The 24,863-nt window shown below is 44.1% G+C and overlaps 2 protein-coding genes across 5 annotated transcripts in view; one reads left to right on the top strand and one right to left on the bottom strand.

Moving 5' to 3' along the window:
* The window catches only part of Pip5k1b (phosphatidylinositol-4-phosphate 5-kinase type 1 beta), a 277,351-nt gene that overhangs the window by 99,520 nt on the left and 152,968 nt on the right, over nt 1-24,863 (bottom strand). For all 3 annotated transcript variants that reach the window (XM_052762416.1, XM_052762418.1, XM_052762417.1), the window contains exons 4-5: nt 13,054-13,184; nt 6,249-6,366 (exon numbers count right to left, since the gene is read on the bottom strand). In XM_052762416.1, the coding sequence (XP_052618376.1) occupies nt 6,249-6,366; nt 13,054-13,184 (249 nt within the window). The remainder of the gene's footprint in view (nt 1-6,248; nt 6,367-13,053; nt 13,185-24,863) is intronic.
* On the top strand, nt 9,106-9,518 carry LOC128125246 (ubiquitin-like). 2 transcript variants are annotated; one of them, XM_052762422.1, is made up of 2 exons: nt 9,106-9,240; nt 9,328-9,518. In XM_052762422.1, exons 1-2 carry the CDS (start codon nt 9,138-9,140, stop codon nt 9,516-9,518), a joined length of 294 nt encoding a protein of 97 aa, XP_052618382.1. In that variant the 5' UTR covers nt 9,106-9,137. The 2 variants fall into 2 exon arrangements, with proteins under 2 accessions (XP_052618382.1, XP_052618381.1); XM_052762421.1 differs by having other exon boundaries at nt 9,106-9,518.

The raw sequence follows: 24,863 nt of genomic DNA, 5'->3' as shown, positions 1-24,863 counted from the left end.
TTAAGTTATCTTTTCAGGCCTTACATAACCAGTTTTCCCAATTCAATTAATAGAAGCAACAGTTCCTTTTGTGGGTGCGGGTGTTCTTGACATTGTTGTTGAAAATCTTATTTGCAGTAGATGTGACGGTTTATTTCCAGTCTCTTATTCCATTGGTTACTCATTGTCTTATTCCATTGGTTTATGAGTCTGCTTCCCCTTCCCAGAACCATACTGTTCTGTTTAATATAGTGTCATAACACACAGAATCATATCTTGAAGATGTAGGCAGCTAAAAATAAGGTTGAAAACTCCTCAAAGCTTTTTGTGAATATCTAGTTCCCCAACACAGGAAAGGGAGCAGTGATGGAGTTGGGGGTGGGGTTGGAGAGACAGAGAGAGAAATAGAGAGAGACAGAGACATAGAAAGAGAGACAGAGAGACAAAGACTAATAGAAATGACTAAAGGCAGTTTGTAGATGTCTCCTTTTACATTATCTTGCTTTGACAGCATCATAGGCAAGGGAAATATATTTATGCAAGAAGAGGAAGAAGGAAGTGTTTATTCCTGAGCCATTGGCAACTCCCATCTTTCACCCCCTCTCCACTGGCTTTTTATTTTATTTTATTTTTTTATGAGATAAGGTCTTGCTGTATAGTCAAGAATGGCCTCCAAGTCACAACCATCCTTCCTCAGCCTTCTGCATGCTGGCCACGCCCAGCTGGCCTAGCCTCTTGACACTCCTTTGCTAAGCATCAAAAAAGCTCAAGTCCTCACCTGCATGCTGAGGAGAGGTTGGGAAAACACAATAGCCATCAGACAAGAAACTTCTTTAGCCAGAAGGAAGCAGAGGGCCCTGACCAGTCATGTGTGCCAGCAAGGTATCCACATGGACTGGAGGGGACAGGAGACAGGGCATGAGTGGATTAATTGGTGCTTTTAACATGGTGGCTCTTCCAGTCATGACTTACGTGACACTGAGTGACTAAGCTGGAGGCTCAGGAAACCCTCCAAAAGAAACAGAAAAGTATCAATAGGTGTGGTGGCGCATGCCTTAAATCCCAGCACATAGGAGGCAGAGTCGGGTGGGTCTTTGTCAGTTCAAGGCCATAGAGAGCTCCACGCTTGTCAAGGCTACACTGTGAGATCTGTCTCAAAACAAAACAAAACAAAACAACAACAAAACCCAAAAAGAACTAATTTTGAATCAGCTGAACGACTTTTTTTTAAAGATTGTATATAGTGGTATTTATTATGTATACAGTGTTCTGTCTGCATGTATACCTGCAGGCCAGAAGATGGCACCATATCTCATTACGGATGGTTTTGAGCCACCATGTGGTTGCTGGGAATTGAACTCAGGACTTCTGGAAGAGCAGCCAGGGCTCTTAACCACTGAGCTATCTCTCCAGCCCCAGCTGAATGACTTTTAAGGTGTATGCTCTTGAGACCCCAGACAGAGTAACTTCTTATTACAACTATTTTAAAACTTAGTACATGATGATATGTAGGTGAACGTGGCACCCAGCCTCAGGGCACACTTTCCCCGGGCAAGGAAGAACTCGCTCTACCAGTATGTACTGTGCATTTTAGACAAACACCTAGGAGATGCTATCTTCAAACACAATCAGGACGTCCTGATGGAAGCAAGAAGAAGGTTGAGTCTATTATATAATCATGAATGCAGGACCCTGCCTCGGATCCCAGGCTCTTATGAAAAATGAAGTCAGATCCCAGACTCTCCAGAAATTCTGACTTTATTCACCGCAATTCAGTTGCCCATAGAATCTCCCCATGCGTAGGAATAAAAATAAAAGAACAGAAGAAGTGCATAGAGGGATCATGGGGCAATGTAAGGAAACCTGTCTAGAAGTACGCATGAGACCCACAAGCTCAAGGTAAACAAAATCTTAGCAGAGAGCAGGGACATGGGCAAGAAACCCCGGCACTAGCTAAGGAGCTGTTGGCATTTGATGGCTGCTGGGCGAGGGAGATTCAGTTTTCTTGAATGATGTGACCCCTGGTAGGTCAATCCCAGTGCAGGGTGGACCCCACTCCAAAGAGTAGTTGGGCAGTAGAAATGGGGGGGGGACCTCAAAGTTGGGCAAGTAGGGAGGGGATGGTAGAAAAGGTACTTATGGGAGGAGTTGGGGAGGGAGTGACTATATTCACAATACATTGTATGAAATCCACAATAAAATTATTGTTTAAAACAAAAAGAGAAAAATCTGTCTGGAAAAACATAGATTTAGACCTAAATATCTCTCCCAATAAGGTATCAACATTCTCCATAAGCACTGACCTGTTATGGGGACAATTGATCAGTTATTTGTCAAATACTCTTCCAGTATGTAATTTATCAAAGACAAAATCAATTGGCAATTGTCTGACCTGTTTTGGTAACATTTTGAATTAACATTACGAATAGCACATCATGGCTATGGAGGTAACTGAGATAATGATACTAGATAGGAATATGATTTCCACTCCAGAACTCTGGAGCTTCATGTCCATGTTCTCGGCAACTTCTAAAGGCTGATTTTAAAGGACAGACAAAGAGAATTTAATCAGCTGTGATCAACAAGTCTCCACATGCGCTCCTGGGCTCTAGGTGCCTTGCAAGCACATTTCATTTATGAAAGCTGCTCAGATGTGTGCACCTTCTCATCTCAATTTTCTGCAAGGCTTCTCTCCTACATCCACTGGAAAGAAAGTGTATCCCAATGGGGCTCTGCCAAGGTAAACTAACAATGTAAACTAGTATCACGTGGCACAGATGAACTCGCCTGCTATTCCCCGATGGCGTACAACACTCAAACCACTTTTGCTCTTACTGGTGGAGGTAAGAAAAAAATTCCTATGAGTAACTCCTTTGAGTTACATTGGACTTGTGAAAATCTGGAGGAGAGGGAAAGAGCAAACAGCTTGTCGCTGCAGCAGAGACGGACATGCCCAGGGCCTCTTGGGTGGCAGACGCTTGTCTAGGAACAAATAAGGAAGAATTTACAGTGCTGTGCACTTGGAAGCACGTCACCCTGACGGCTCCCTACCCAAATTATACATGCTTAGACCTGAAACTTGTAATCGGCAAGCACATGGTGAATTTTAATGAATCTGGGAACACAGACACAATAATTCTGGCAGAAATCCAGACATGATGGCACCAAGCTAACAGGGATGCAATTTGGAATCTATGGAGCTGGCAATCACTCACTAATGGTCTCTTCTCTCTTCCCCTGCTTACAGCCATGCATCGTTGTCACAGTCGTGGGTTTCAACAGCCCCACCGGACAGATGCCAGGACTTGGTATTTGTGTCACATCCTTTCTTTCTTTACAGAGACCTTTTCGAGACATGCCCATTTGTCTTCTGTGCTTTATTTGAGCTTAACAGCTCCAAAATGTGCCTCGAGAGGTGGATTAGACTTCTTTAGCGTTCTTCAGGACGGACCATTGCCGTGTGATGGGTGGAGAGAGGCGACCTGGAGACTATGCTTGGTGTCTGGGACTTGGTGGGTGAGGGGCATGAGGCTAGTGGTAAGTGTCTCCAGAACATCTGGAGACAAGGTAGACAGATGAGGACTTTGAGACCATTGACATCGTCTCCTAGACTCCTTGGTAAGTTCTCTTACGCTATGAAGAATACTCTTCTGGTTTAAAGACTCCTTTGTTAAGGAAATGAAGGGAAGCTATACGAGAAGTTGTTTAGAAAAGAACTTTCCTGAAGAGAGCAACTGTGTGTGATCAGAAGTGATCAGAGGGAGCTTTCCCAGGGCTGAGATGAGCAGCCATCTTGTCACATCTTACCCAGTGCTGTGACAGACGCCTGTATTAGCAGTGCTGTGAACCGTTGTGATAGCTCTTTGGTTGGTCGGAAGTTTAATGGTATCCAGAAGGAAAAGCCATTAGTTTCCAGTGTGTGGCCCAAGGGAAAAGAGTGACCTTGCCCTTTTCATTATGAAACCCCACTGGGTTCCCTAAACATATTTTCTGAGAGACGGTGACCCTCAATTATTACCAAATGACCAGAAACCCAAAAATCCTAACACGCCTCCAGCTGGGAGTGAGAGAGACAAGTGCCAGGACTTCAGAGGGACAGAGAGGCAAAAAGAACCACTGGGATTTGCAGTGGCCAGGGTGCCCAGGACCTTGCTAGAGCGCCATCACTGCTCTGTAGAGAATTAGTTCTGCAGCTCATGTCACTGGGAAGAAATCGTGACTTTCTGGGCTGTAAAATGGCTCAGTGGGTAAAGGGCTTGCCACAAAACCTGTTGCTTTGAGTCTGGCTCCCTGGAACCCACGTACCAGCCAGATGCAGTGGTGTCTGTAATCCCAAGACTCCTTCAAGGAGACTGGAGGTGGAGAAGGAGAACATCCCAGAGGCTCACAGGCCGACTAGTGCGGGGCAACCAGAACACAGTGCAGCAGCAGACAAGAGACATGTGGCATGGGCATGGCCTCACACAGAAATGCATATGTGTAAACATCATACACACACACACACACATACAATGTGGCATGGGCATGGCCTCACTCAGAAATACATATGTGTAAACATCATACACACACACACACACACACATATACACATACAATGTGGCATGGGCATGGCCTCACTCAGAAATACATATGTGTAAACATCATACACACACACACACACACACACACACACACACACACACACACATATACACATACAATGTGGCATGGGTATGGCCTCACACAGAAATACGTATGTGTAAACATCATACACACACACACACACACACACACACACACACACACACACACATACACATACAATGTGGCATGGGTATGGCCTCACACAGAAATACATATGTGTAAACATCATACACACACACACAAACACATACAATGTGGCATGTGCATGGCCTCACACAGAAATACATGCATGTAGACATCATATACACACACACATACACACACAATGTGGCATGTGCATGGGCCTCACACAGAAATACATGCATGCAGACATCATATACACACACACATACACACACAATGTGGCATGTGCATGGGCCTCACACAGAAATACATGCATGCAAACATCATATACACATACACACACAATATTTAAAAAAAGAAATCATTATTTTACTAAGTACCAACTAAAGAGATGGGCTTTCATTAACATGGAACAGACACCAGTTTTGAATTTCATTCTTTATATCTTTTCCATTTAGAACATTCTATCATCACCAACAAACACTGTTGTACCACTCCTGAAAAGCAGTGCTCCAGGATCTCACCGGAGTCTTACTGAGAGCATCCAGAATGGGAAAAAGTGAGTATTTGATGGCATCCTTCCTATAGCTCCTTTAAAAACAGCTTTTGAAAAGTTTCAAGGTGTTAACAGCAATCAAGTTAGGAGAAAAGCCACCCTCTCAACAAAAGCCGGGCTGTGATGCTCTCAGTGGAAATGAGACAGACCTGAGGAGGGCATTGCACACCACACACAGGCTGTGTGTCTGTCCCTGCTGCTGTGCCTGAGGGAGGACAGATGGAAGAGACAGCTGAGGACAGATGTGCCCGTGTATATGTGAAAATATGTTTGAAAAGAGACTGTGGGGCTGGGTGGTGATGGTGCATGCCTTTTATCACATTAGGGAAGCAGAGGCAGGCAAGTCTCTGAGTTCCAGGCCAGCCAGGGATACACAGAGAAATCCTGTCTTGAAAAACCAGAGGAGGGGTGGTGGGAAGAGAGGGAGGGAGAGAGGGAGAGAGGGAGGGAGGGAGAGAGGGAGAGAGAGAGAGAGAGAGAAAGAGAGAGAGAGAGAGAGAGAGAGAGAGAGAGAGAGAGAGAGAGAGAGAGAGAGAGACTCTGTAGGAAGGGATATGGAGTACAAAACTAGCTAGTTTTTTCTAAATGTCATCTGAAATTCCAGGTCAAGGGGAAATGGTTGTGGGCCAAGGCAGGTCTGAGATAAGACAATTAAAATAGGAAGATATTCAAACAGACTCTACTCAGTAAAACTCCCAAGTCTTTTAAATTAATTATAAAGTATCTGCTAGGATAATTACCCGAAATGGTAATACCACAGTTATTTAAATATTAACCACACAGCAGATTTTCTAGCTATCTGTTAAGAGCTATGGCATCAAATTGCATTTCTGAAGCCAAATATGGAGACATCAGAAAACTTGGAGTGACTGCTGTTCCCGAGGTTTCTAAGAGACAGCCACTCGTCACGGTAGCTCTTCAATATAGCGTCATGCATTCTGTAGGAAGGAAACTGATAGGCTCTTACCAAGTAATCATCAGGCTTGATCCCAAAGAGTTCTCGGAAGTACCGGAAGGCCAGTGGCGCGTAGGTCTTAAACCTGAAGTCTGGGTAGTGATGAGCCGGGGTCAGATTGCTGCCTTCACTGCAGTTCAAACAGCCAAGGAGGAAACAGAGAAGGAACATCAGCAGGGACAGCTCCGGCTTTAAACTCTAGCACCAACAGTCCTGGGGCAATTTTATCTCTAGGAAGAAAACCCTCTCTGTTCATGGGTGTCTTGAAGCTCCCGTCACAATGGCCAATGGCCCTGGGGTAAAGACACCCTGACATGGTGGTGAGCCCCTCCACACAGGCTGTCCCTGCCAATCACGGGGTGTAGGAGACATTCTTCCTCTCTCCGCTCTTCCTTCCTTGAAAATCATCAACCTTTCTAATGAAATCACATTCTCATGTTTTGATGAGACCCTGAGTTTAGTGTGGACCAATTAAAGTACTTCTTCACCATGAATTTTGGATACTGACGAAATATCTGTAGCTAGGAACATTTAAAATATTTTTTAAAAGGATTTATTTGGATTATATGTGTATGAGTGTTTTATTTGAATGTACGTTTGTGTGCCACACGTTTGCAGTGCCCTCAGAGACCAGAAAGGAAGTGTAGTCGGGTTCCCTGAAACTGGAGTTAATGAATTGTGACCTGCCATGAGGGTGCTGGGAATTGAACCAGGGTCGTCTGGAAGAGCAGCCAGGGTTCTTAACTGCTGAACCATCTCTCCAGCCCTCATGTGAAATAATTTTTAAAGTATCCTATGATCTGGAGAAAAGGACTGTCAATCTCCATCTCAAAGTAGACTGTTCATAAACAGTTACTGGGCTGTTTTTCTTCTTGGGTTTTAAAAAAAAAAGTTAAAATTTATTATTATTATAATTGTGTGTTTGTGTGCACACAAATGATGTGTATATGTGTATGCATGCACCATAGCATATATATGAGGTGAGAGGACAATCCTGTGGGTTAGTTCTCTTCTTCCATCTTGACATGGATTCCAGGGGTTGAACTCAGGGAGACAGGCTTGTGTGGCAAACACTCTACCAGTGAGGTCGTCTTGCCAGCCCCTCCCTTTGGGGTTTTGAAACAGATATTCACTTTGAAATGCAAGCTGGCCTGAAATCCACTACATAGAACAAAGAGCCTGCAAACCACGATCCCCTTGCCTTAGCTTCGTCAGCGCTGAGATCACAGGTGTGTGCCGCCATGCTCAACTTATAAGTGGTTGTTGCTTTCCTGAGCCAGCACGGCTGAATATTCCTACGCGTGGTGACCTGCCAACAGTCAAACATTTCCTTAGGCAACGTTTTGCCATTTATGAGGGGACATGCATTCTGCTGTATGCCCCCAGGGATGACTTCAGAATTTACATGACATGTAATAATTTACAAATGTCAGCCGTGTAGAAATAAGAGTTAGAAGCAAAGAGAGTCAGTGTGAACTCTGACCTCCTTCCTCTCGACAGTCAGCAAGGAGAAGCGCCTGCTTTGGAAGGAGGCTGCTTTCAGCGGGCCCAGAGTATGGCCTATTGCCTATTTCTCAGGGTCCTGCTTATTGCTTTCGAGCTCATCCCACCAAAGCTATGCACGCTATTAGGGCAGATTTCCTTCACCAGTCAGAGGTGAGATGAAATTCCCACGTGCTTTTCATCAGTTCCCTTCATTCTTTGGCTGGAGAGTCCAAGCTAGAAGCTGGATGCTGCATTTATGATGCTGCATTCATTTGCTTTGCTTTCGGTTGGTTCTGAGCGTCTCGTGTTGTTCACCTTGGCTTCCACTAATCATAAGAAGTTTCCTAGGGAACAGCAACTGGATGACTATGCTGAAGTCCCGGGGGGTATCAAATCAATAGTCTTAGGTTTCCTTGGGAATGAGACAGACAGACACAAATGCATACACACGATATATGTGCATACACAGCAGTGCACCAGGAGGTCAAAGAGGTGAACATCGTTCCCTTTGAAAATACATTTTTGTGTTGTGTTGTGTGTGGCCTATGTACTTGTTGTGTGGTTGGGTACACATGTGAGTGTTTGTACATGCATGTGTGTGTGTGTATGTGTGCATGTGTACACATGGATGTAGAGGCCAAAGGCTGATATGCGGTATCTTTCCTCAATGGGTCTCTCCTTTATTTGAGACATGGACTCTTACTAAACCTGAAAGTCATTAATGCAGCTATGCTGGCTGACCACAGAACACCAGGGATCCATCGGACTCTTTCTCGCCAGCACTGGGTTCAGCCAGGTAATTATTCATAAGGATGGAATAATGTTTAAACTTTACTCTCAGCTTTTGAAACATGACTGTCAGAGCATCATCAGTGAGAGCTTTTCCTACAGGACAAGAGGGGAAGCACAGATTTTTATGGGCAAAGGGGCCAGAAATACTTCTTGAGAGCTGTGTGACTCTAAGAGAGAAGAGCAGAGCTTCGGAACCAGTCACCTTGGGTTCAAGTTCTGGTTTTACCATTTACTTGTAGGTTAAGTGACAAGATCTTAGGGTATTAATTACTTCATATGCCAATGGACTTTTCCTCTCTCTCTCTTCTTCCTTCCTCCTTCCCTCCCTCCTCCTTGCCTTTCTTTTTTTGTAAATGTGAAAGGCAGTAAGAGTAAGCTAGCCAGGTGTGGTGGTGCACACCTTTAAACCCAGCACTTGGGAGGCAGAGGCAGGCAGAACTCAGTGAGGTAAAGGCTGTTCTGTTCTACAGAGTGAGATCCAGGACAGCCCAGAGCTATACAGTGAGACCCTGTCTAAAAGAAAAAAAAAATGAGTAAGCTAAAATTACAATATACATTGTATGTCGAATAAAGAAAACCATGTTTGCTCTTTCTTTTCAACGAGGCGGCCGAGCGGACGCCAACATGCAGATCTTTGTGAAGACCCTGACGGGCAAGACCATCACTCTAGAGGTCGAGCCCAGTGACACCATCGAGAATGTCAAGGCCAAGATCCAAGGCAAGGAAGGCATCCCACCAGACCAGCAGAGGCAGATATTTGCCGGCAAGCAGCTGGAGGATGGCCACACCCTGTTAGACTACAACATCCAGAAAGAGTCCACCTTGCACCTGGTGCTGCGCCTGCGTGGTGGCATCATCGAGCCATCCCTTCGTCAGCTCGCCCATTACAACTGTGACAAAATGATCTGCCGCAAGTGCTATGCACGCCTGCACCCCCGTGCGGTCAACTGCCTCAAGAAGTGCGGCCATACCAACAACCTGCGTCCCAAGAAGAAGGTCAAATAAAGCTGAGGCCGTACCTGGCCCATGACCCTGGGACCAAATATAGTTCCCCTCCATCAACTGGAGCAGTTAAAAAAAAATGTTTGATTTATAGTTGGTGCCAAAGCTCTCTTTCCATTGCTCCTCAGGTTCATTCATGGTCATAAAGTACAAATGTTATAAAACATCTTCCTTCTCTATCCCACCAGTAATGAAAACTTATCTAGAGCATCTCATCAGGGTGCCGGATGCTCATGATTCTTTTACTTATCTCCTTTGATTTTGGAAGACCACGTAACCAGAAGCTGGACAGGCACTGTTATACAGTCCTCAAATCTTAAATGTCCAGGCCTTCTCCTATCTACGAAATGAAATGATCTGTAGAATAAATACATGATATCTAAAAATAGCTTTGAGCGATTTCAAAATAAAAAAAGGCACACAATGCATTTGGTTGCTAAGGGAAACCGATTCTGTTGCTTCAGAGTGAAGGCAAATTACAACGGCTTGGCCGGGCGGTGGTGGCGCACGCCTTTAATCCCAGCACTCGGGAGGCAGAGCCAGGCGGATCTCTGTGAGTTCGAGGCCAGCCTGGACTACCAAGTGAGTCCCAGGAAAGGCACAAAGCTACACAGAGAAACCCTGTCTCGAAAAACCAAAAAAAAAAAAAAAAAAAAAAAAAAAATTACAACGGCTTGTCAGGGGCTGGAGAGATGTGGTTAAAAAGATTAGTTGCTCTTGAAGAGGACCCAGATTCAATTTCTAGCACCAACATGGTGGCTCACAACCATGCAAATTTCAAGGGATGTGACTTCCTCCTATTCTGACCTCTGAGGGCATCAGGCATGCAAGGAATACACAGACATATATGCAGAAAAATGCCAATACATGTAAAACAATGTAAAAAATAAATTAAAACAGCCTGTCACTTCAAGCAATTAGTTCTCTAGGACTGAGGTAAACCCATGTTTTAGAGATACCAGAGATCTCAGAATGTTTCAGTTGCTTCCAACTAGAATCTGTGCTGGTCACTTACCTTGACCCACATCCTCAGATGAGCTTAGAAATACGAGGCTGAGGAGAACTATTTGATACATCCACACATACATACAATCAACGTATGAATTGCTCTTTTGTGGTGGTTTGTTTTTTCAAGACAGGGTCTCATTGTGCAGCTCTGACTGTCTTGGAGCTCACTGTGTAGACCAGGGTGGTCTCCAACTCAGAGATCCACCTGCCTCTGCCTCCTAATTGCTGGGGTTAAAGTGTGTGCCACTATGTCTGGCTAAGAATTGCTAATTTTTTACAGAAACGTAGCCACAATCAAGATACTCAATGTATCTATCACTTTGTGGGGGTTTTTGGCTGCTGTTGTAATTAGGATATTATTACTGGTAGGGCCTGGGGCACCCAGTCCTACACAAAGAGTTATCTAACCTAAAACAATGTCTCCTGTGAGAGACTCTGGGGCGACCTGTTGCAGGATATTTGATATGTGTCTGTACTTCCTTACTGGCCCGAGGCACCTTCTGATTGGTTTAATAAAGAGCCAAATGGTTAATAGATAGGCAGGAGAGGCTAGGTGGGACTTCTGGGGAGAAATAGGAACTCTGGGAAGAATCTGAGAGGTGGGGATTCACCAGCGAGATGTGGAGGAAGTTGGACATACAGTACTGAAGAGAGGTAAGGAGCCACATGGCAGAATGTAGATTAATATAAATGGGTTAATTTAAGTTTTAAGAGCTAGTTGGAAAGAAGCCTAAGCTAAGGCCAAACTTTCATAGTTAATAAGAAGTCTCTGTGGAGCTAAGGGTCCAAAGAAAGTCCAATTATAGTGGTGCATATGCATGTATTCACATCCATTCATAAAAATAAATGCAATAAAAAGTATACAGGAGAATGTGTGCAAGTCATATGCAGATTTGTGCTACTTAAGGGACCTTAGCACTGATGGCTTTTCTGATGCTTTCGGATGCAAGAACATACCCTCATGGACACTGAGGGATGATGATTGTCATGGGCTTCCTTAACACACCTGACTGATGAGGTCAAGCCCAACCACAAAATGGCTCATTTTAAATACATGTGTCTGAAAAGTCACTCCTCAGAGTCACAGAGACAAAGTAAGCATCCCCAAGGAAAATGTCTTTATCTGTAGTTCATTTTCTTTGAAAAACCTGTGCAGTTGTAGATACATTTCAACCGAACAATGATTGTCTTTTATAATAGTGGAATCGCCTTTAATATTTTTACTTATTAGGGCGTAGCAGACACAATGTAGAGACACCTCAGGAATACAGTTCCATCACTGTTTTCCATTTCCACATGTGTTTGCTTTTAAAGATATTTTTTATTACATTCATTTTGTGTGTGTGCGCATGTTTATGTGAGCACAAGCTCATGTGCACCCATATGCACACATGCATACGTTGGTGTGAGGGTCGGTCAGAGAACAACTTGTGAGAGACTTTATCTTCCTACAGTGTGAGTCTTAGGGATCAAACCCAGGGAGTCAGGCTTGGAGGCGAGTGCCTGGCCCACTGAGCCATCTCACCAGCCCGTGTATTTGGTTCTAAACCATTTATGTTTTTTCTTCCCCAGACTGATAAATGTATGGATAACTTTGGTGGTTTCGCAAACATGGCGTCAAAATAAGAGCATTACCTCACGTTTTTCTGGAGGAAGTTTAAGTCAAAGTCATCATAAAAGACACCGTATTGGCTTAATTCAGATGCAAGACCATTTGCGGTCCCTCCAGTCCATTCTTTAAGTAATTATTGATTTTTTTCTTTTTCTTTTTTTGGTTTTTCGAGACAGGGTTTCTCTGTGTAGCTTTGCGCCTTTCCTGGAACTCACTTGGTAGTCCAGGCTGGCCTCGAACTCACAGAGATCCGCCTGGCTCTGCCTCCCGAGTGCTGGGATTAAAGGCGTGCGCCACCACCACCCGGCTTAATTATTGATTTTTAAGAAGATTTATTTGTTCTAGTTTATGTGTATGGGTGTTTGCCTGTGTGCATGTATGTGTGCCATATGTATGCCTGGCGCCCTTGGAGGCCAGGAGAGGGTGTTGAATCCCCTGGGAATGGAGTTATAGATGGTCGTGAGCTGCCATGTGGGCACTGGGAACTGAACCCAGGTCCTCTGCAAAAGCAACCAGTGCTCTTACCCACTAAGCCATTTGTGCAGCTCCAGCTCACTCTTCCGTTAGGCGTAACAAAACCGGGGCTCCTGCGCTGCCCAATGGAAGCGCTCTCAAATCTCATGGCAGACTTTACTCTGAAATTGCTTTACCCTCACCCACCAAATCCCATGATCCTTCTGCACAAAGTCTTCCAGGCACCCATCACAACTAATTACAGCTGACCCATGGATGCCACTCACCATCTCCACAGGGGAAATGCAGGACATTCTTAAGCAATAACATGGTGGAGCCACAGGCCCCACCCACACACCCTGGAGTACATGTAGACATGCACATGGTAGGAAAGTCCTTCACCAGAAAGGAAGTCACTGTGACGTTTCCTCAGAATGGAATCATTTCAAATTAAAATGTTCTTACCTGGGTAGGAACACACTTTCCACCACATAAAAGTCTTGCATGAGGACATCGCGCTCAGGCTTGGAAGTGAGATTCCCCACTGTGTATCCTATTCCCAACTGAATAGCACCTTTAATAGCTGACGATGCAGTCTGCAGAGGAAACACAGGGTGCCATGTTAGCTTCGAGGGCTTTGTTCAGGGTTACAGGCAGCCGACTGCAGGGTGAGGCTACTTTCTCCTTCTTGTTCCCAAATGGCAGGAAACTGGAGCTTAGGAGAATTTATTCCAGATCCTTCTCTGTGTGCGACTTCTCATACTGACTGTGGAATGTCCCCCATAGGCTCATGCATTTGAACACTTGGCCTCAGCTCCTGTTTTGGGAGGATGTAGAACCTTTGGAAGATGGACCCTGACTGGTAGACCTAGGTCATCAGGAGGCTCATATTCTGGCCCTGCTTCAGGTCTCTTTCTCTGTGCCTATCAAGCTGTAGGTGAAGAGTTCCAGGATATGCATCTGGTGCCACACACCAGTTCCTCCATTCCCTCACAGCCATGATGACTGAGTCCTCCAAAAACAGGAGCCATAATGAACTGTCCTATGTTAAGTTGCCCAGGCCAGGCATTTTGGTCACCATGAAGAAAAGTCACTGACACACCATGAGATTATTTTTGTAAGTGTGACATCTTTCATACAAAATTATGGTTAAAAGGTTAAAATTTCTACCTTTCTTTTACTAAGAACTTAGCAATTCCATGGAGCACTTTCAATAAGGAGCATTGTAGTTTTTACCCAAAGATAAATGGCACAGTTGGATTTGTTAAAAAAAAAAAATCTGTTTTTTTCCCCCTATAACATACTTGTGGATCAGTAAGAATATTTCCCTCCATAAGAAGTGACAGAGCAAAAACATTGTTGGAGTTTTTGGTCTTCACACAAAATTTAATTTTGAAAATTGCCTACTGGTCTTGGCAATGATCTATAATTAATTTTTGTCATTAGTCTGTGATAAAGGATATGGCATTGATGTGTGATAAAAGATGAAGCATCAGGACACCAATATTTTCAATTTACTACTTTTCAAATATCTTAATAATGAAACAGAGATGCTGTTAAATTAGAGAATAACTACCTTGTGTACCTGTATACACAAACATGTGTGCATGAATGTACATGATGATAGGTTTTTCTTTTTTTGGCATGTGTGGTACTGGGAATTAAGCCCAGGATCTTAAATCTTTATCTATCAACAATAATAGAATAGAATAATTGAACTTAAGAAAGTTAGAATCGCTGGGCACGGTGGAGCTTTAATCCCAGCACTCTGGAAGCAGAGGCAGGTAGAGCTCTATGAGTTTGAGGCCAGTCTGGTCTACAGAGCATGTTCCATGATAGCTAGGGCTAGATAGAGAGACCCTTCTTAAAACAACAACAAAAGAAAAAAGAAAATTAGAATAAATTCTGTATATTTATGTGTTTGTGTGTGTCTATGTATGCACATGCCCATGTGTGCACGTCATGCCTGTGTAGGGATCAGAAAACAACTTTCTTGGTGTTCTCTCCTTCCAACTTGATTTTGAGGCGGAGTCTCTCTTTTTGTTTTCAATGCTGTGCTGCACATTTGAGCTCTGATTGAGTCTCCTGCCTCTACCTCCCATCCTGCCAGCAACACTGGGCCTATAGTCACACCTCCCATCCCGCCATAGCAGTGCTGGGCCTATAGTCACACCTCCCATCCTGCCATAGCAGTGCTGGGCCTATAGTCACACCTCCCATCCCGCTATAGCAGTGCTGGGCCTATAGTCACACCTCCCATCCCGCTATAGCAGTGCTGGGCCTATAGTCACACCTCCCATCCTGCCATAGCAGTGCTGGGCCTATAGTCACACCTCCCATCCCGCCATAGCAATGCTGGGCCTATAGTCACACCTCCCATCCTGCCATAGCAGTGCTGGGCCTATAGTCACACCTCCCATCCTGCCATAGCAGTGCTGGGATTATAGTCACAAGTCTCTACATCTAGATTTTTTAAAACATGGGTTCCAGGAATTGAATTCAGGCCATCAGGTTTGGGTCTCTGATATATCTCACTGGCCCTAGAATACATTCTTTTTGTGTATATGTTCCTGTGTGTGTGTGTGTGTGTGTGTGTGTGTGTGTGTGTGTGTGTGTACAAGCCTGTGGAGGTCAGAGGTTGATGCTGAATGTCAACCTTGATTATTTCTCACCTTCACAGTTTTGAGACACTGATTCAGGAGAGAATCAACACCAAGAAAGTTGTTTTCTGACCCCCACACAGGCCATGGCATGCACACATGGGCATGTGCATACATAGACACACACAAATACAAAAATATGCAGAATTTATTCTAATTTCCTTTTTTCTTTTGTTATTGTTTTAAGAAGGGTCTCTCGCCAGGCGGTGGTGGAATTCACTGATTCAGCTCCAGGGGTCCTTCCCACTCTAGCTCTCTAAAGCTGGTTGTGCAGAGTCTGGCTTTTGATGTGGGTGCCAGGGTTGTGAACTCAGGTCCTTGGGCTTGTGCGGTAGACACTTCATCTACAGAGCTGTTTCCCCAGCACCTCGACATTGTTCTTAAGGGTTAGCATGTTTTACTTTGTATGTCTGGCAGTGCTAACGCAGTACCACAGACCACTGCAGAAAACACTAAGTTAAATGAGTGATTCTTTTTGCAGGGAGAGTGCTTTGAGACAGGGTTTCTCTGTGTTACAGCTCTGGCTGTCCTGGAACTTGCTTTGTAGACCAGGCTGGCCTCGAATTTATAGAGATCTGCCTGCCTCTACCTCCCAAGAGCTGGGATTAAAGGCATGTGCCACTACTGCCTGGCTTAAATGAGTGATTCTTAACCAGGGACATCTGGCAATGTCTGCAGAGGTTTTTTGGTTAGTACAACTGGTGTGTTGTGTTGCTGGTGCTACCAGCACTCTGCAATACACTGGAAAGCTCCCTCTCACAGAGTTAGCCAGCCCCAAACGTCAACAGTTCCATGGTTGAGAAACTCTGACTTAATGAGTGGAATAAAGTTTATCCAATATATTCAAAAGGAAAAACTTCCTTTTTTCCCAGGCAATATTTTCATTTTGCAAATCCAACACCAATCCCCACCTACCTCCATCTTTTATTCTTTTTTAAAATTTCTTCTTCTTCTTTTTTTTAATATCAAAGAACACCTCTCCTTGAAAAAAATTCTCTTGATTCAACGAGGGGCCTAGGTTCTGGGGAGCACTTCCAGCTTTCCTGATGGTGTCTCTTGCTGCTTCTTCACTGGCTTCTCAGTCTATCTTCTGTAAGTGAAGAATTCCCTGCAAGTTTGATTCCTGATCCTCGGACTCCTTTGCTGTCATTACGAACAGTAACAGTCTGGTATTAAGCCCTTCCAGTCTCGTATCTATGCATACGGCTCTCAGGTCTTCTCAGTCTGTTTGGATGCTATTCTACCATCACCACATAAGGCAGTATCCTACAACCTGTCCATCCTAGATCCAGTGTCTGCTTCTTTTCCTAAGATCCTCTTGGCTTCAGTCAGCCAAGACTGAACCTCCAGACAGACATTTAACACAGGGTGAGTCCCATATTAATACTTGTTGGTTTTGCCTGAAATGGCCACACTCAACCAGTACTGTTCAGAAGCCTCATTATATATACAACTAGTAAGAATACTTCCTTGAATCATCTTTTAAGCATTTTTCTTGCTCCACTCTAAAAATCTGCTGTCCTTCATCTGAGGACAACAATCCCTATGCTGGACCATGTAGGACATGAGAAATTTTTTTGGTGTTTTTTTTTTCCCCACATACCCTTTGACTAGGACTGCAGGAAGCAAGATGCAAAAGACTGAGAGTTAAGTGCGTCTAGTGCCTGAAAAAACAATTTTGTTATTTTAATACTCCTTCCCCGTAGTTTGTGATGCCACCAGTTGGCGTCAGTGACCTTTTGTACTGGTAGCTCTGCATTCTGAAGGCACAAATGGATTTCTTTCATTTTAACCCTGTCTAGAGATTCAAAAGCCATTTCTTTTCCTACTTATCACTCAGGGTGGTATGCCATAAGATGTGACATCAATGCTTTTCAGAGGAACCAGCACCCCAGAATGTTCTGTCTAGCCCTAAAACAGACCACATGCCTCTGTGCATTTTGCATTCTGTGCTCATCCCCCATGCTGTCTTCCAGAGCCATGAGAGCAGTCTATCACTTTATGCAAGTCTGTCATCAGAGAGAGTAGCATGTTTCTTGCTGTCCCCACCCTGGGAACAGAAGGCAGCCTCAGCTGCCAGTAGTCTGTAACCTTGACCAGAACCCTCAGACTTCAGGGGGTAAGAGGGTCACTGGAGATGCTGCTGACATGGATGGTGGGTTACTTCCCTAGAATATATGAAGAAGGACTTCAGGAACAGGGTAAAATAATGTCTTCAAGGAACGCTGAAAACAACCTTTCTCCTGTGGTATGAGATTAAGTCTTGAGTTCCTGAAGGAATGAGGACCCCACTGACATGTTTAATTAAATAAGAAGAACAAGACCCCAAAAAAATGCCAATAAATTATAATCACATTAATTTCTTTTCTTTTCAGACCTCTTAAAAAATCAAGTTTTTGGGTGGGAGAAATAATAGTGTAGTAATAAAGTAATATAAACAAGTTAATTATTTTTGAGCAACACATTTATGCCAGACCCTTGACAATATGGATAATGATAATTTTACCAACATAACCACAGCACATACTTCCACAATGCCTACAAAGTTCTCAGTGCCCTTGACTTTTGCTGATTCTTTTAACCTCACAGTAACCTTTGTGAGGTCAATGTTACTTGTAAGCACTCCCAATGTGAAAATTTGAAATCCAAAATGCTCCACCATTGGGAACCGTCAATAGCGTGTGTCAGTGATACGGTGAGCATCTCAGTTTCTGAGTACTGTCAATTGCCACAAGTGGAAAATCCCATACCCAAACTCCCATGATGGGTCATGACCAAAACAAAAGACAGAGCCCGGTAGCACAACACTTATTCATTGCTGGAGTCCAAGGCTGTCTACCACCTGCATAAGATGCTCAGAAATACTGCATGAAATGATCTTTAGGCTAAGTGTCTAGGGCACCAATGACATATAAATAAATTTTGTGTTCAGTCTTGCCTTCTATCCACAAGCTACCTCATTATGCATATGCAAATGTACCCAAATCTTATATCCAAAACATGTCCCAAGGATTTTGGGCAAAGGATTTCCATCCTGCATTGCCACCTCCATTTCATGGCCTCAGGTATGTTTAGTAACTTCCTCCAAGGTGAAGCAGAGGACCTAGGACTTAAGCCAAGGGGGGCTGTACTGGAAACAACCACACTCTGTGGTCTCTAATAGCAGAGTTCCTTAATTCACTTAAGCAAGTAGCTGAGCTTGGTGACAATGACTCCCTTTGTAGGGTACACTTATGGCTCAGCTTGGTTCTCTCAGCTGGTATTTGGCAACATCTGACCACCAGGTGTGGGCTGCTTCCATATCTGGTTTTTCAAAAATTGCCAAGAACCAAAGCTGAAGGTTCACTGTTAGGTCTGAATGTTTGACCTCAGTAGAGGAAGGAGCCCTGAAGGAGCCATTCCTTTGGATAAACTGAGATAAAAATGTTTAATTAGCTGCTAATCACACCCAGCCACAGGCAAGCCACACAAAAGCTCACAAAACTCTCGGCAAACCATATCATTAGCATTACTGGTAACATGGGGAGTTATTAATATGAGGTGGTGTCAGGCTGCCTCAGTAGACACGACCCCACATGCTTCCTCTTCCCAGTCTCTGGGTAAACATTAAATGCTTTAACATGGGTGCATTTGGGTATAATCACCCTGTACATGGACAGGTATATAGCACCCTCTCTGCTTCATGAAAATTCTTGCTTGTGTTCAGTGGCACATGATTTTTCATAGGCCAGCAGCATAAGTACTTGCCACTCTCCCATTGGGCATTAGGCCCAGCTTCATGTTCAGCAAGATATGCCGTAAAACTGCAATCACTTTGAAACCCTGCCTGGTGTGTGCATGATTATCAGATCGGCACATCCTGATGATGACAAAGAGCATTCACTATGAAGTATTGGAGCTGCTCTCCTACAATCAGCCATTCTCTCCCCACAATTCAGAAGCCCGAGGGCTTCCTTCCTTTCTTTGGGATACCAGCAAGACTGCAGTTGACTGACAGCTTTCATGCATTCTGGGATACTTAGGTTTCCACCACAGGCTCTGCATGCTGTATCCCCAAAGTGCTGGAACATGACCATTCCCCCTTCTAACTCCAGGGGGGACCTTTGGCTCTTTTAGTAGAGGCTTAATACAGGCTTAGATTGGGAACAGCAACATGATCTATTTTTAATTCTGGACCTCATAGGGATAAGTGGAGGCAATATGTTGCCTGGATACTAAGCATGTGATACTTAGGGAAAGAGAGAGCCACAGAACAGCACAAAGACAAACCACTTACTTATTTCTGTAGCTGGTTCAGGTATGATGTTAATACTAAGGAAAGTGGATGTGGGCTTGCATTTATGTGACGAGTTGCAGTTTTCAAAGCTCTATTTGTAGCAGTGCTGGGGCTTGAACACAGCTCATGTTAGGCAAGAGCTCTACCACTGAACTACATTGCCAGTCCTCAAAGCACTATCTTTTAATGACTGCATCTGATCATCAGAGCTTTCCGGTGGCTACGGATGCATAATGCCCATTGTATAGATAAACTGGATCTAGGAATGAACTTGATCTAAATCCCATGGCTAATAGTACATGCTACAGTGTGGAATGAGTCCCTGATCTTTTAGAAGGTTCCCAGTTCAGTGTTCTGATCATTTGTTGACCAAGTTTACACATTTGCTTAACATGTGACTTTTTTCTGTTGAAGACGGGGCTGACAGATGCCAGGAAGCACTTCACTTGAACAATGAAATAATAACGAGCCTCTTAACAGCAAGACAAAATGCCTACAGAGACCCACCATAAGGAAAGCAATGATCCCAACTACAGCAAGGGTTTAATGACCTTACATTGGTTACAGGAAACTGCTTCCTACAAAGCACTGTCTATGAAACTGGATCACTTAATATGCCATCTGATGTCACAGGCTTTGAAAGGAAGTATTGAAACATTATTGTCAACAGCAGTTTCCCTCCTAAGGCTATCTGAACTAATTATGGGATTATAGCTTGGATACATGTTGCTAGAGAGATTTGCTTCAAAAGTACAGACATGGTCATGTTATTACTTTACTTGAAACCTCTGAATGGGTCCTCAGCATCCTCACTCTAGGATCAAGTCCAGACCTCAAACAGGTTGACTCTGGAAGCCACCTTTTAATCTGATCCCCTCAGTTCTACTTCTTGATATCTACATGCAACATGAAAAAGATGGCATAGCCCAGTCTGTCCTCAAGTGAGCTGCTATCTAGAGAGTCTAACTCTAAATCAGAGATGTTTATGGACAAGGTCTCTTATTTTACCAGGCCACAGAAAGTAGTTATATAGCACCCCTTTGTGTCAAGATGGCAATTTGTGTTGGGGCAGGGAGATTTCTACTACTTTCTCTCACTTCAATAGTTCAAGTCCAGCTCTGGGTCTCTCTCCTGTCCCTGCAGCTGTACTCAAGAAGCAAGATCCAATCTTCTCATTTGTCTCCAGGAGAAAAGAAAGGGACAGATGTCAGGCAACTGGTTCTGGGATTGTGGAACTGAGGTGGTTAGATGGTATGTGTAGTTAAGATCACCACTCCAAGAATGAGGATGTGGACATCTTGAGAACCCTATTATTCCATGTACAACACACATTGCTCTATCATAGGCCTGACCCCAGCATTTCCCCAGCATCGTCCTAGGCAGAGAAGAGCTGCTGTTAGTACATCATACAGTCATCCAATGTTCATTTAATCAAGATCTGAGAGCCCAGCACTATGCTAGGCACTGGATAATGCATGAATCAAAAAATGAGTCATAGTTCTTGCTCTCATGGGAGTTTCTGATCTGGGGGCAGGGGAAGACACATTAAACAAAGATATGTCCATAACAACAAACAGTAATCAATGACAGGAAGATCAGGGTGACATTATTGAGATTAGGAGGCTAGAGACCCACTTACAGATGGTGGCATTCATAGAAGCCAATCCAAGGAGTGTTCTAGGCTGTGACTTTGAGAGGTGGGCATGGGCCAGTTAACAGGTCATGTCACTGAAGATCGGCCTTGTGTTTACCACTGTCAGGCAATTCTCTACAACTCAGGGATATGGAAGTGACCTAAACAGGATCCTTGTACTTAACAAAATGACATTAGGGACTTTCGTGTAGTAGGAAAGGTCCCATCACTGGGTCAGGGAAGCTCATTTTTAGGATTAGAGGAAGAAAATTATACACCTGGAGGCAAACCACTGTGGGCAACAGGTGGAGAGTTGGCATTAGGGGCTGGAAAGACTAGACAGATGTAGAACTGGTCCCTTGAAGGCATTCTAAGGGTTTGGTGGGTTTCAGTTCTATTGGTCAACAGATGGCAAAAGCTAGTGAAGGATTTTATGTGGGGAGGTGGTGTCTAATTTGAAAGGATCTCTGGATGCTGTGTGGAGAACAGATTGGAGGGATGGTAGGAGGGCAAGTGATTAGGAGGCGTGTGCATGGTTCATATGGAGATGGTAATGGCGTAGAGACAGCTGATGAACTAGATGGACGGAAGAGTCAAATGTCAGTTAGATTTTGAAGGCAGACAGACAGTTCTGCTGTGAGCTAGAAATGAGGGAGAAAAAAGTACCAACAGCACCTGAGGACACTTTTCTTGATCCGTTCTGAGAAGTGAGGTTGCTTTTCCTGATCCAGGGAAGGCAGAGTGAAAAGGAATGCATTGTGGGAAAAGATGAAGAGTCCTGTTGAGATGACAAACAGGCTTGGAGCTCAGAGCAGAAGTCTAGCCTGGTGTTGGCTAAAGAGTCGTTACATAGGTGGTACTGAAAACCAAGGGACAGGAGGGGGTAACCGGGAGCAGCAGAGAAGGGCCCCCAAATTAGCAACACTTAGGGTAGTGGGACAAAGCTTAAGGAAAGGTGGCTTTAGTGGAATGGAGAAAGGATTTTGAAAAAAGTGGGGCCACCATGGAGGCTCTTTCATTCCACACACAAATGAGGGGACATCAAGAACCCTGAGCTAAATTGTTCTTGTTCTATTTCAAGTCAGGGATTCGCATGTAAACCTCAATCTGAATTAAGAATATTTGACCAAGTGACTGGGTGTAATTAAGCCATCAGCGCGCGCACACACACACACACACACACACACACACACACACACACACACACAATATGTTCTGTAATGTGGGGAAATAAAACATTATGTTATATCTAAGCAGTAACATGTAAAACAAACCCAAGGAAATTTGGAGATACAGACCCCACAAGCATGTGTGTGCGCACACACACACACACAGGATAATGAGAGGAAAGAAAGGGACCTGAATGGCCCTTATCTTTGTACCGTGGGCTAGGTCTAGATTTGTTTTTCTCCCTTCTTTTAAAGGTTCACGATGCTATAAACCCATGTAACCATTAGACTGTTAGGAAACGTTATCACAATGACTTGGCTGTGTCTCCCACTGTTTCTCTAACTGGATTCTGGGGGTGGTATCCACCTTTGCTCAGATGAAATTCATGGTAGGTCTATTGTTGACTCAGAATAAAAGTGCCCTGTTCATACCTCGGCACAGAGCCATAAAAAATAGCGTCACATAGACATTTGGTAAGCTTTATGTAGCTTAACAGCAGACAGACTTGTGTATTCTTTTAGTGGTCTCCATCCCTCCTCCAGCTTGCTGGGCACCCATAGGCCTCTAACAGAGGAAGGGGAGGGGCGGGGCTCTTCTTCCCTTTTCTGTTGGATGCTGGAAGGAAGAGGAGGAAGGTGGGGTCCACGGTGAGGAGCTCAGCTGTAAGGTGTCCCAAAGTCTTGCCAGATATTCCCATTGCTTCACAAGATCTGTAACCATCTCCTATAAATGGCCGCTACCTCCTCATAGTTAGGAGAAAAAAATAAATCACTTCTCTCCTGGCTAGTAGTTTTTTTGCAGCTGCTTCTAAGCTCCACCTGCATTTTGAAAGAAGAGGTACAAACTCTGGACAGTTTGTTGTACGGATCACAGGCCAGAGATCCTCTCGTGTCTATACAAATCAATGGAGGCCAGATTAAACCACTGACAATTGCTCTGTGTTTCTCGGTCTCCACATCCACGGAAAGCCAGGTTTCTAGTTTTCTCCACTTGCCTTTTAACACTCGGTCACCCGTGGGTCCTGTTCTCCCACTGGCCCCTCCACACTGCCCCTGTTCGTGACAACAGCTAGAAACGACAGGTTCCTTCTGCATCATTCGTTCCACACATGACTTTGCTGGGTTCTATTACTTTCATGGCAGGCAACTATGTTTCTGGTACAATTTTTGCAGCCACCTACATTTTTCAGAATAAGAAGATTGTAGCCCTGTTGTAATGAGGGCTCTTTCTGGGCCTGCATTCTGTGTGGTGAAATTGCCTTGGGATAAGGGCATTCTGACACACTGGGCATAGAACAACCCTGGAAGAAGCCCAAGGCAAACACACTTTCTATTTAATTTTCCCTTTTCACCGAGAAGCTTTTTAACAAGAGTCCAGTGTTTGATGGTAGATCCGCTTCTCAAATGCTGATAGAAAAGGTAGAACAAAGAAAAGATGTTGCGTGGTTTCATTTAAGTCAGCTCCACTTCATGGACATGCATGCCAGAGAGGCGAACTTCACGGCAAGGCAAAGCCTGTTACACAAGCACTCCCCATTAACAGAAAAATGCTGCACTCTAAAGGTATCTGTAAGTCAGCAGTGGTGAATCAGGCACACTCAATTGCCCTTAAGGAGATATGCCAACAATTGCCAATGAAACTCATGATTTAAGACAGCGTGGCGTTATGAATGCTACTATATTAGTCTTGTACAAGTGTTACAGTTCAAACTGAAGACATTCATCATAAACATGGCATAATATATTCTTAATATCATTCCCACACATTGGGGAAGAAAATTGCACTTGTTTATGTATTCAAATAGAAACAGTATTTATTGGACACAAACATAAATTTAGATTCAATAGCAAAAAAAAAATAAGGATTGATTTTGTTTTTCATCCTTCTAAAACCAACTAAAATTCAATCCCACATAATTTTAGAATGTTACGTTTCCTGGAAAGGGAGCTGTCGACTCTGAAGTTAGAATATCACAGAAGCATCACTCTCTGTTGGGGGAGAAGGCACACCGCTTCTCACAGGTGTTGCTCTGTGCCTTCAGCAGCTAGTCTTCCTTATTTAGCAGATGTTGTTAATGAACGGTGACGTTGCCCTCCAGGTGACACCTGGAAGGCCATGGAGATGATTTTGGTGGTGTCAGCTGGAGAGAGTTGCCAACTGTTAGGCCAGGGTGCATTCAACATCCTGTGGGAGCTCTGATGGCCCCTAAACAAAGAATTACCCCAAAGCCAATACTGAGAAACCCTGTCACAAAGTAATTGGAATTTGAATTGGGCATTTTTTTTTTTTTTTTTGCCTGATTTTCTTGAAGCTAGGTGCAGTTGTATAACAATTTCTGGTGATGAGATGTGAGAAGAAATGACGTGCTCAGGTGCCAGACCGTGCCCTTAAGAGGAAGGAGTGTGGCCTGAATTGAGGTGACATCTCTAGATGAAGCAGCCTTTCTTGATCATGTCTGGAAGATGTTCATGGAGAATGGAAGGGCAATGAGTCGAGCCTGGGTCCCCTGTGACTCTGCAGAGGCAAGGACTACTGT

This window comes from Peromyscus californicus, unplaced genomic scaffold (genome assembly GCF_007827085.1).
Source record: "Peromyscus californicus insignis strain IS unplaced genomic scaffold, ASM782708v3 Scaffold_4__1_contigs__length_199733344, whole genome shotgun sequence".
In the NCBI taxonomy this organism is placed as follows: Eukaryota; Metazoa; Chordata; class Mammalia; order Rodentia; family Cricetidae; genus Peromyscus; species Peromyscus californicus.
This window is presented reverse-complemented; position numbering and strand designations above follow the sequence as displayed.

Coding starts and splice junctions, on each gene's coding strand:
- LOC128125246 (XM_052762421.1), top strand. CDS start 9,138: ATGCAGATCTTTGTGAAGACCCTGACGGGCAAGACCATCACTCTAGAG.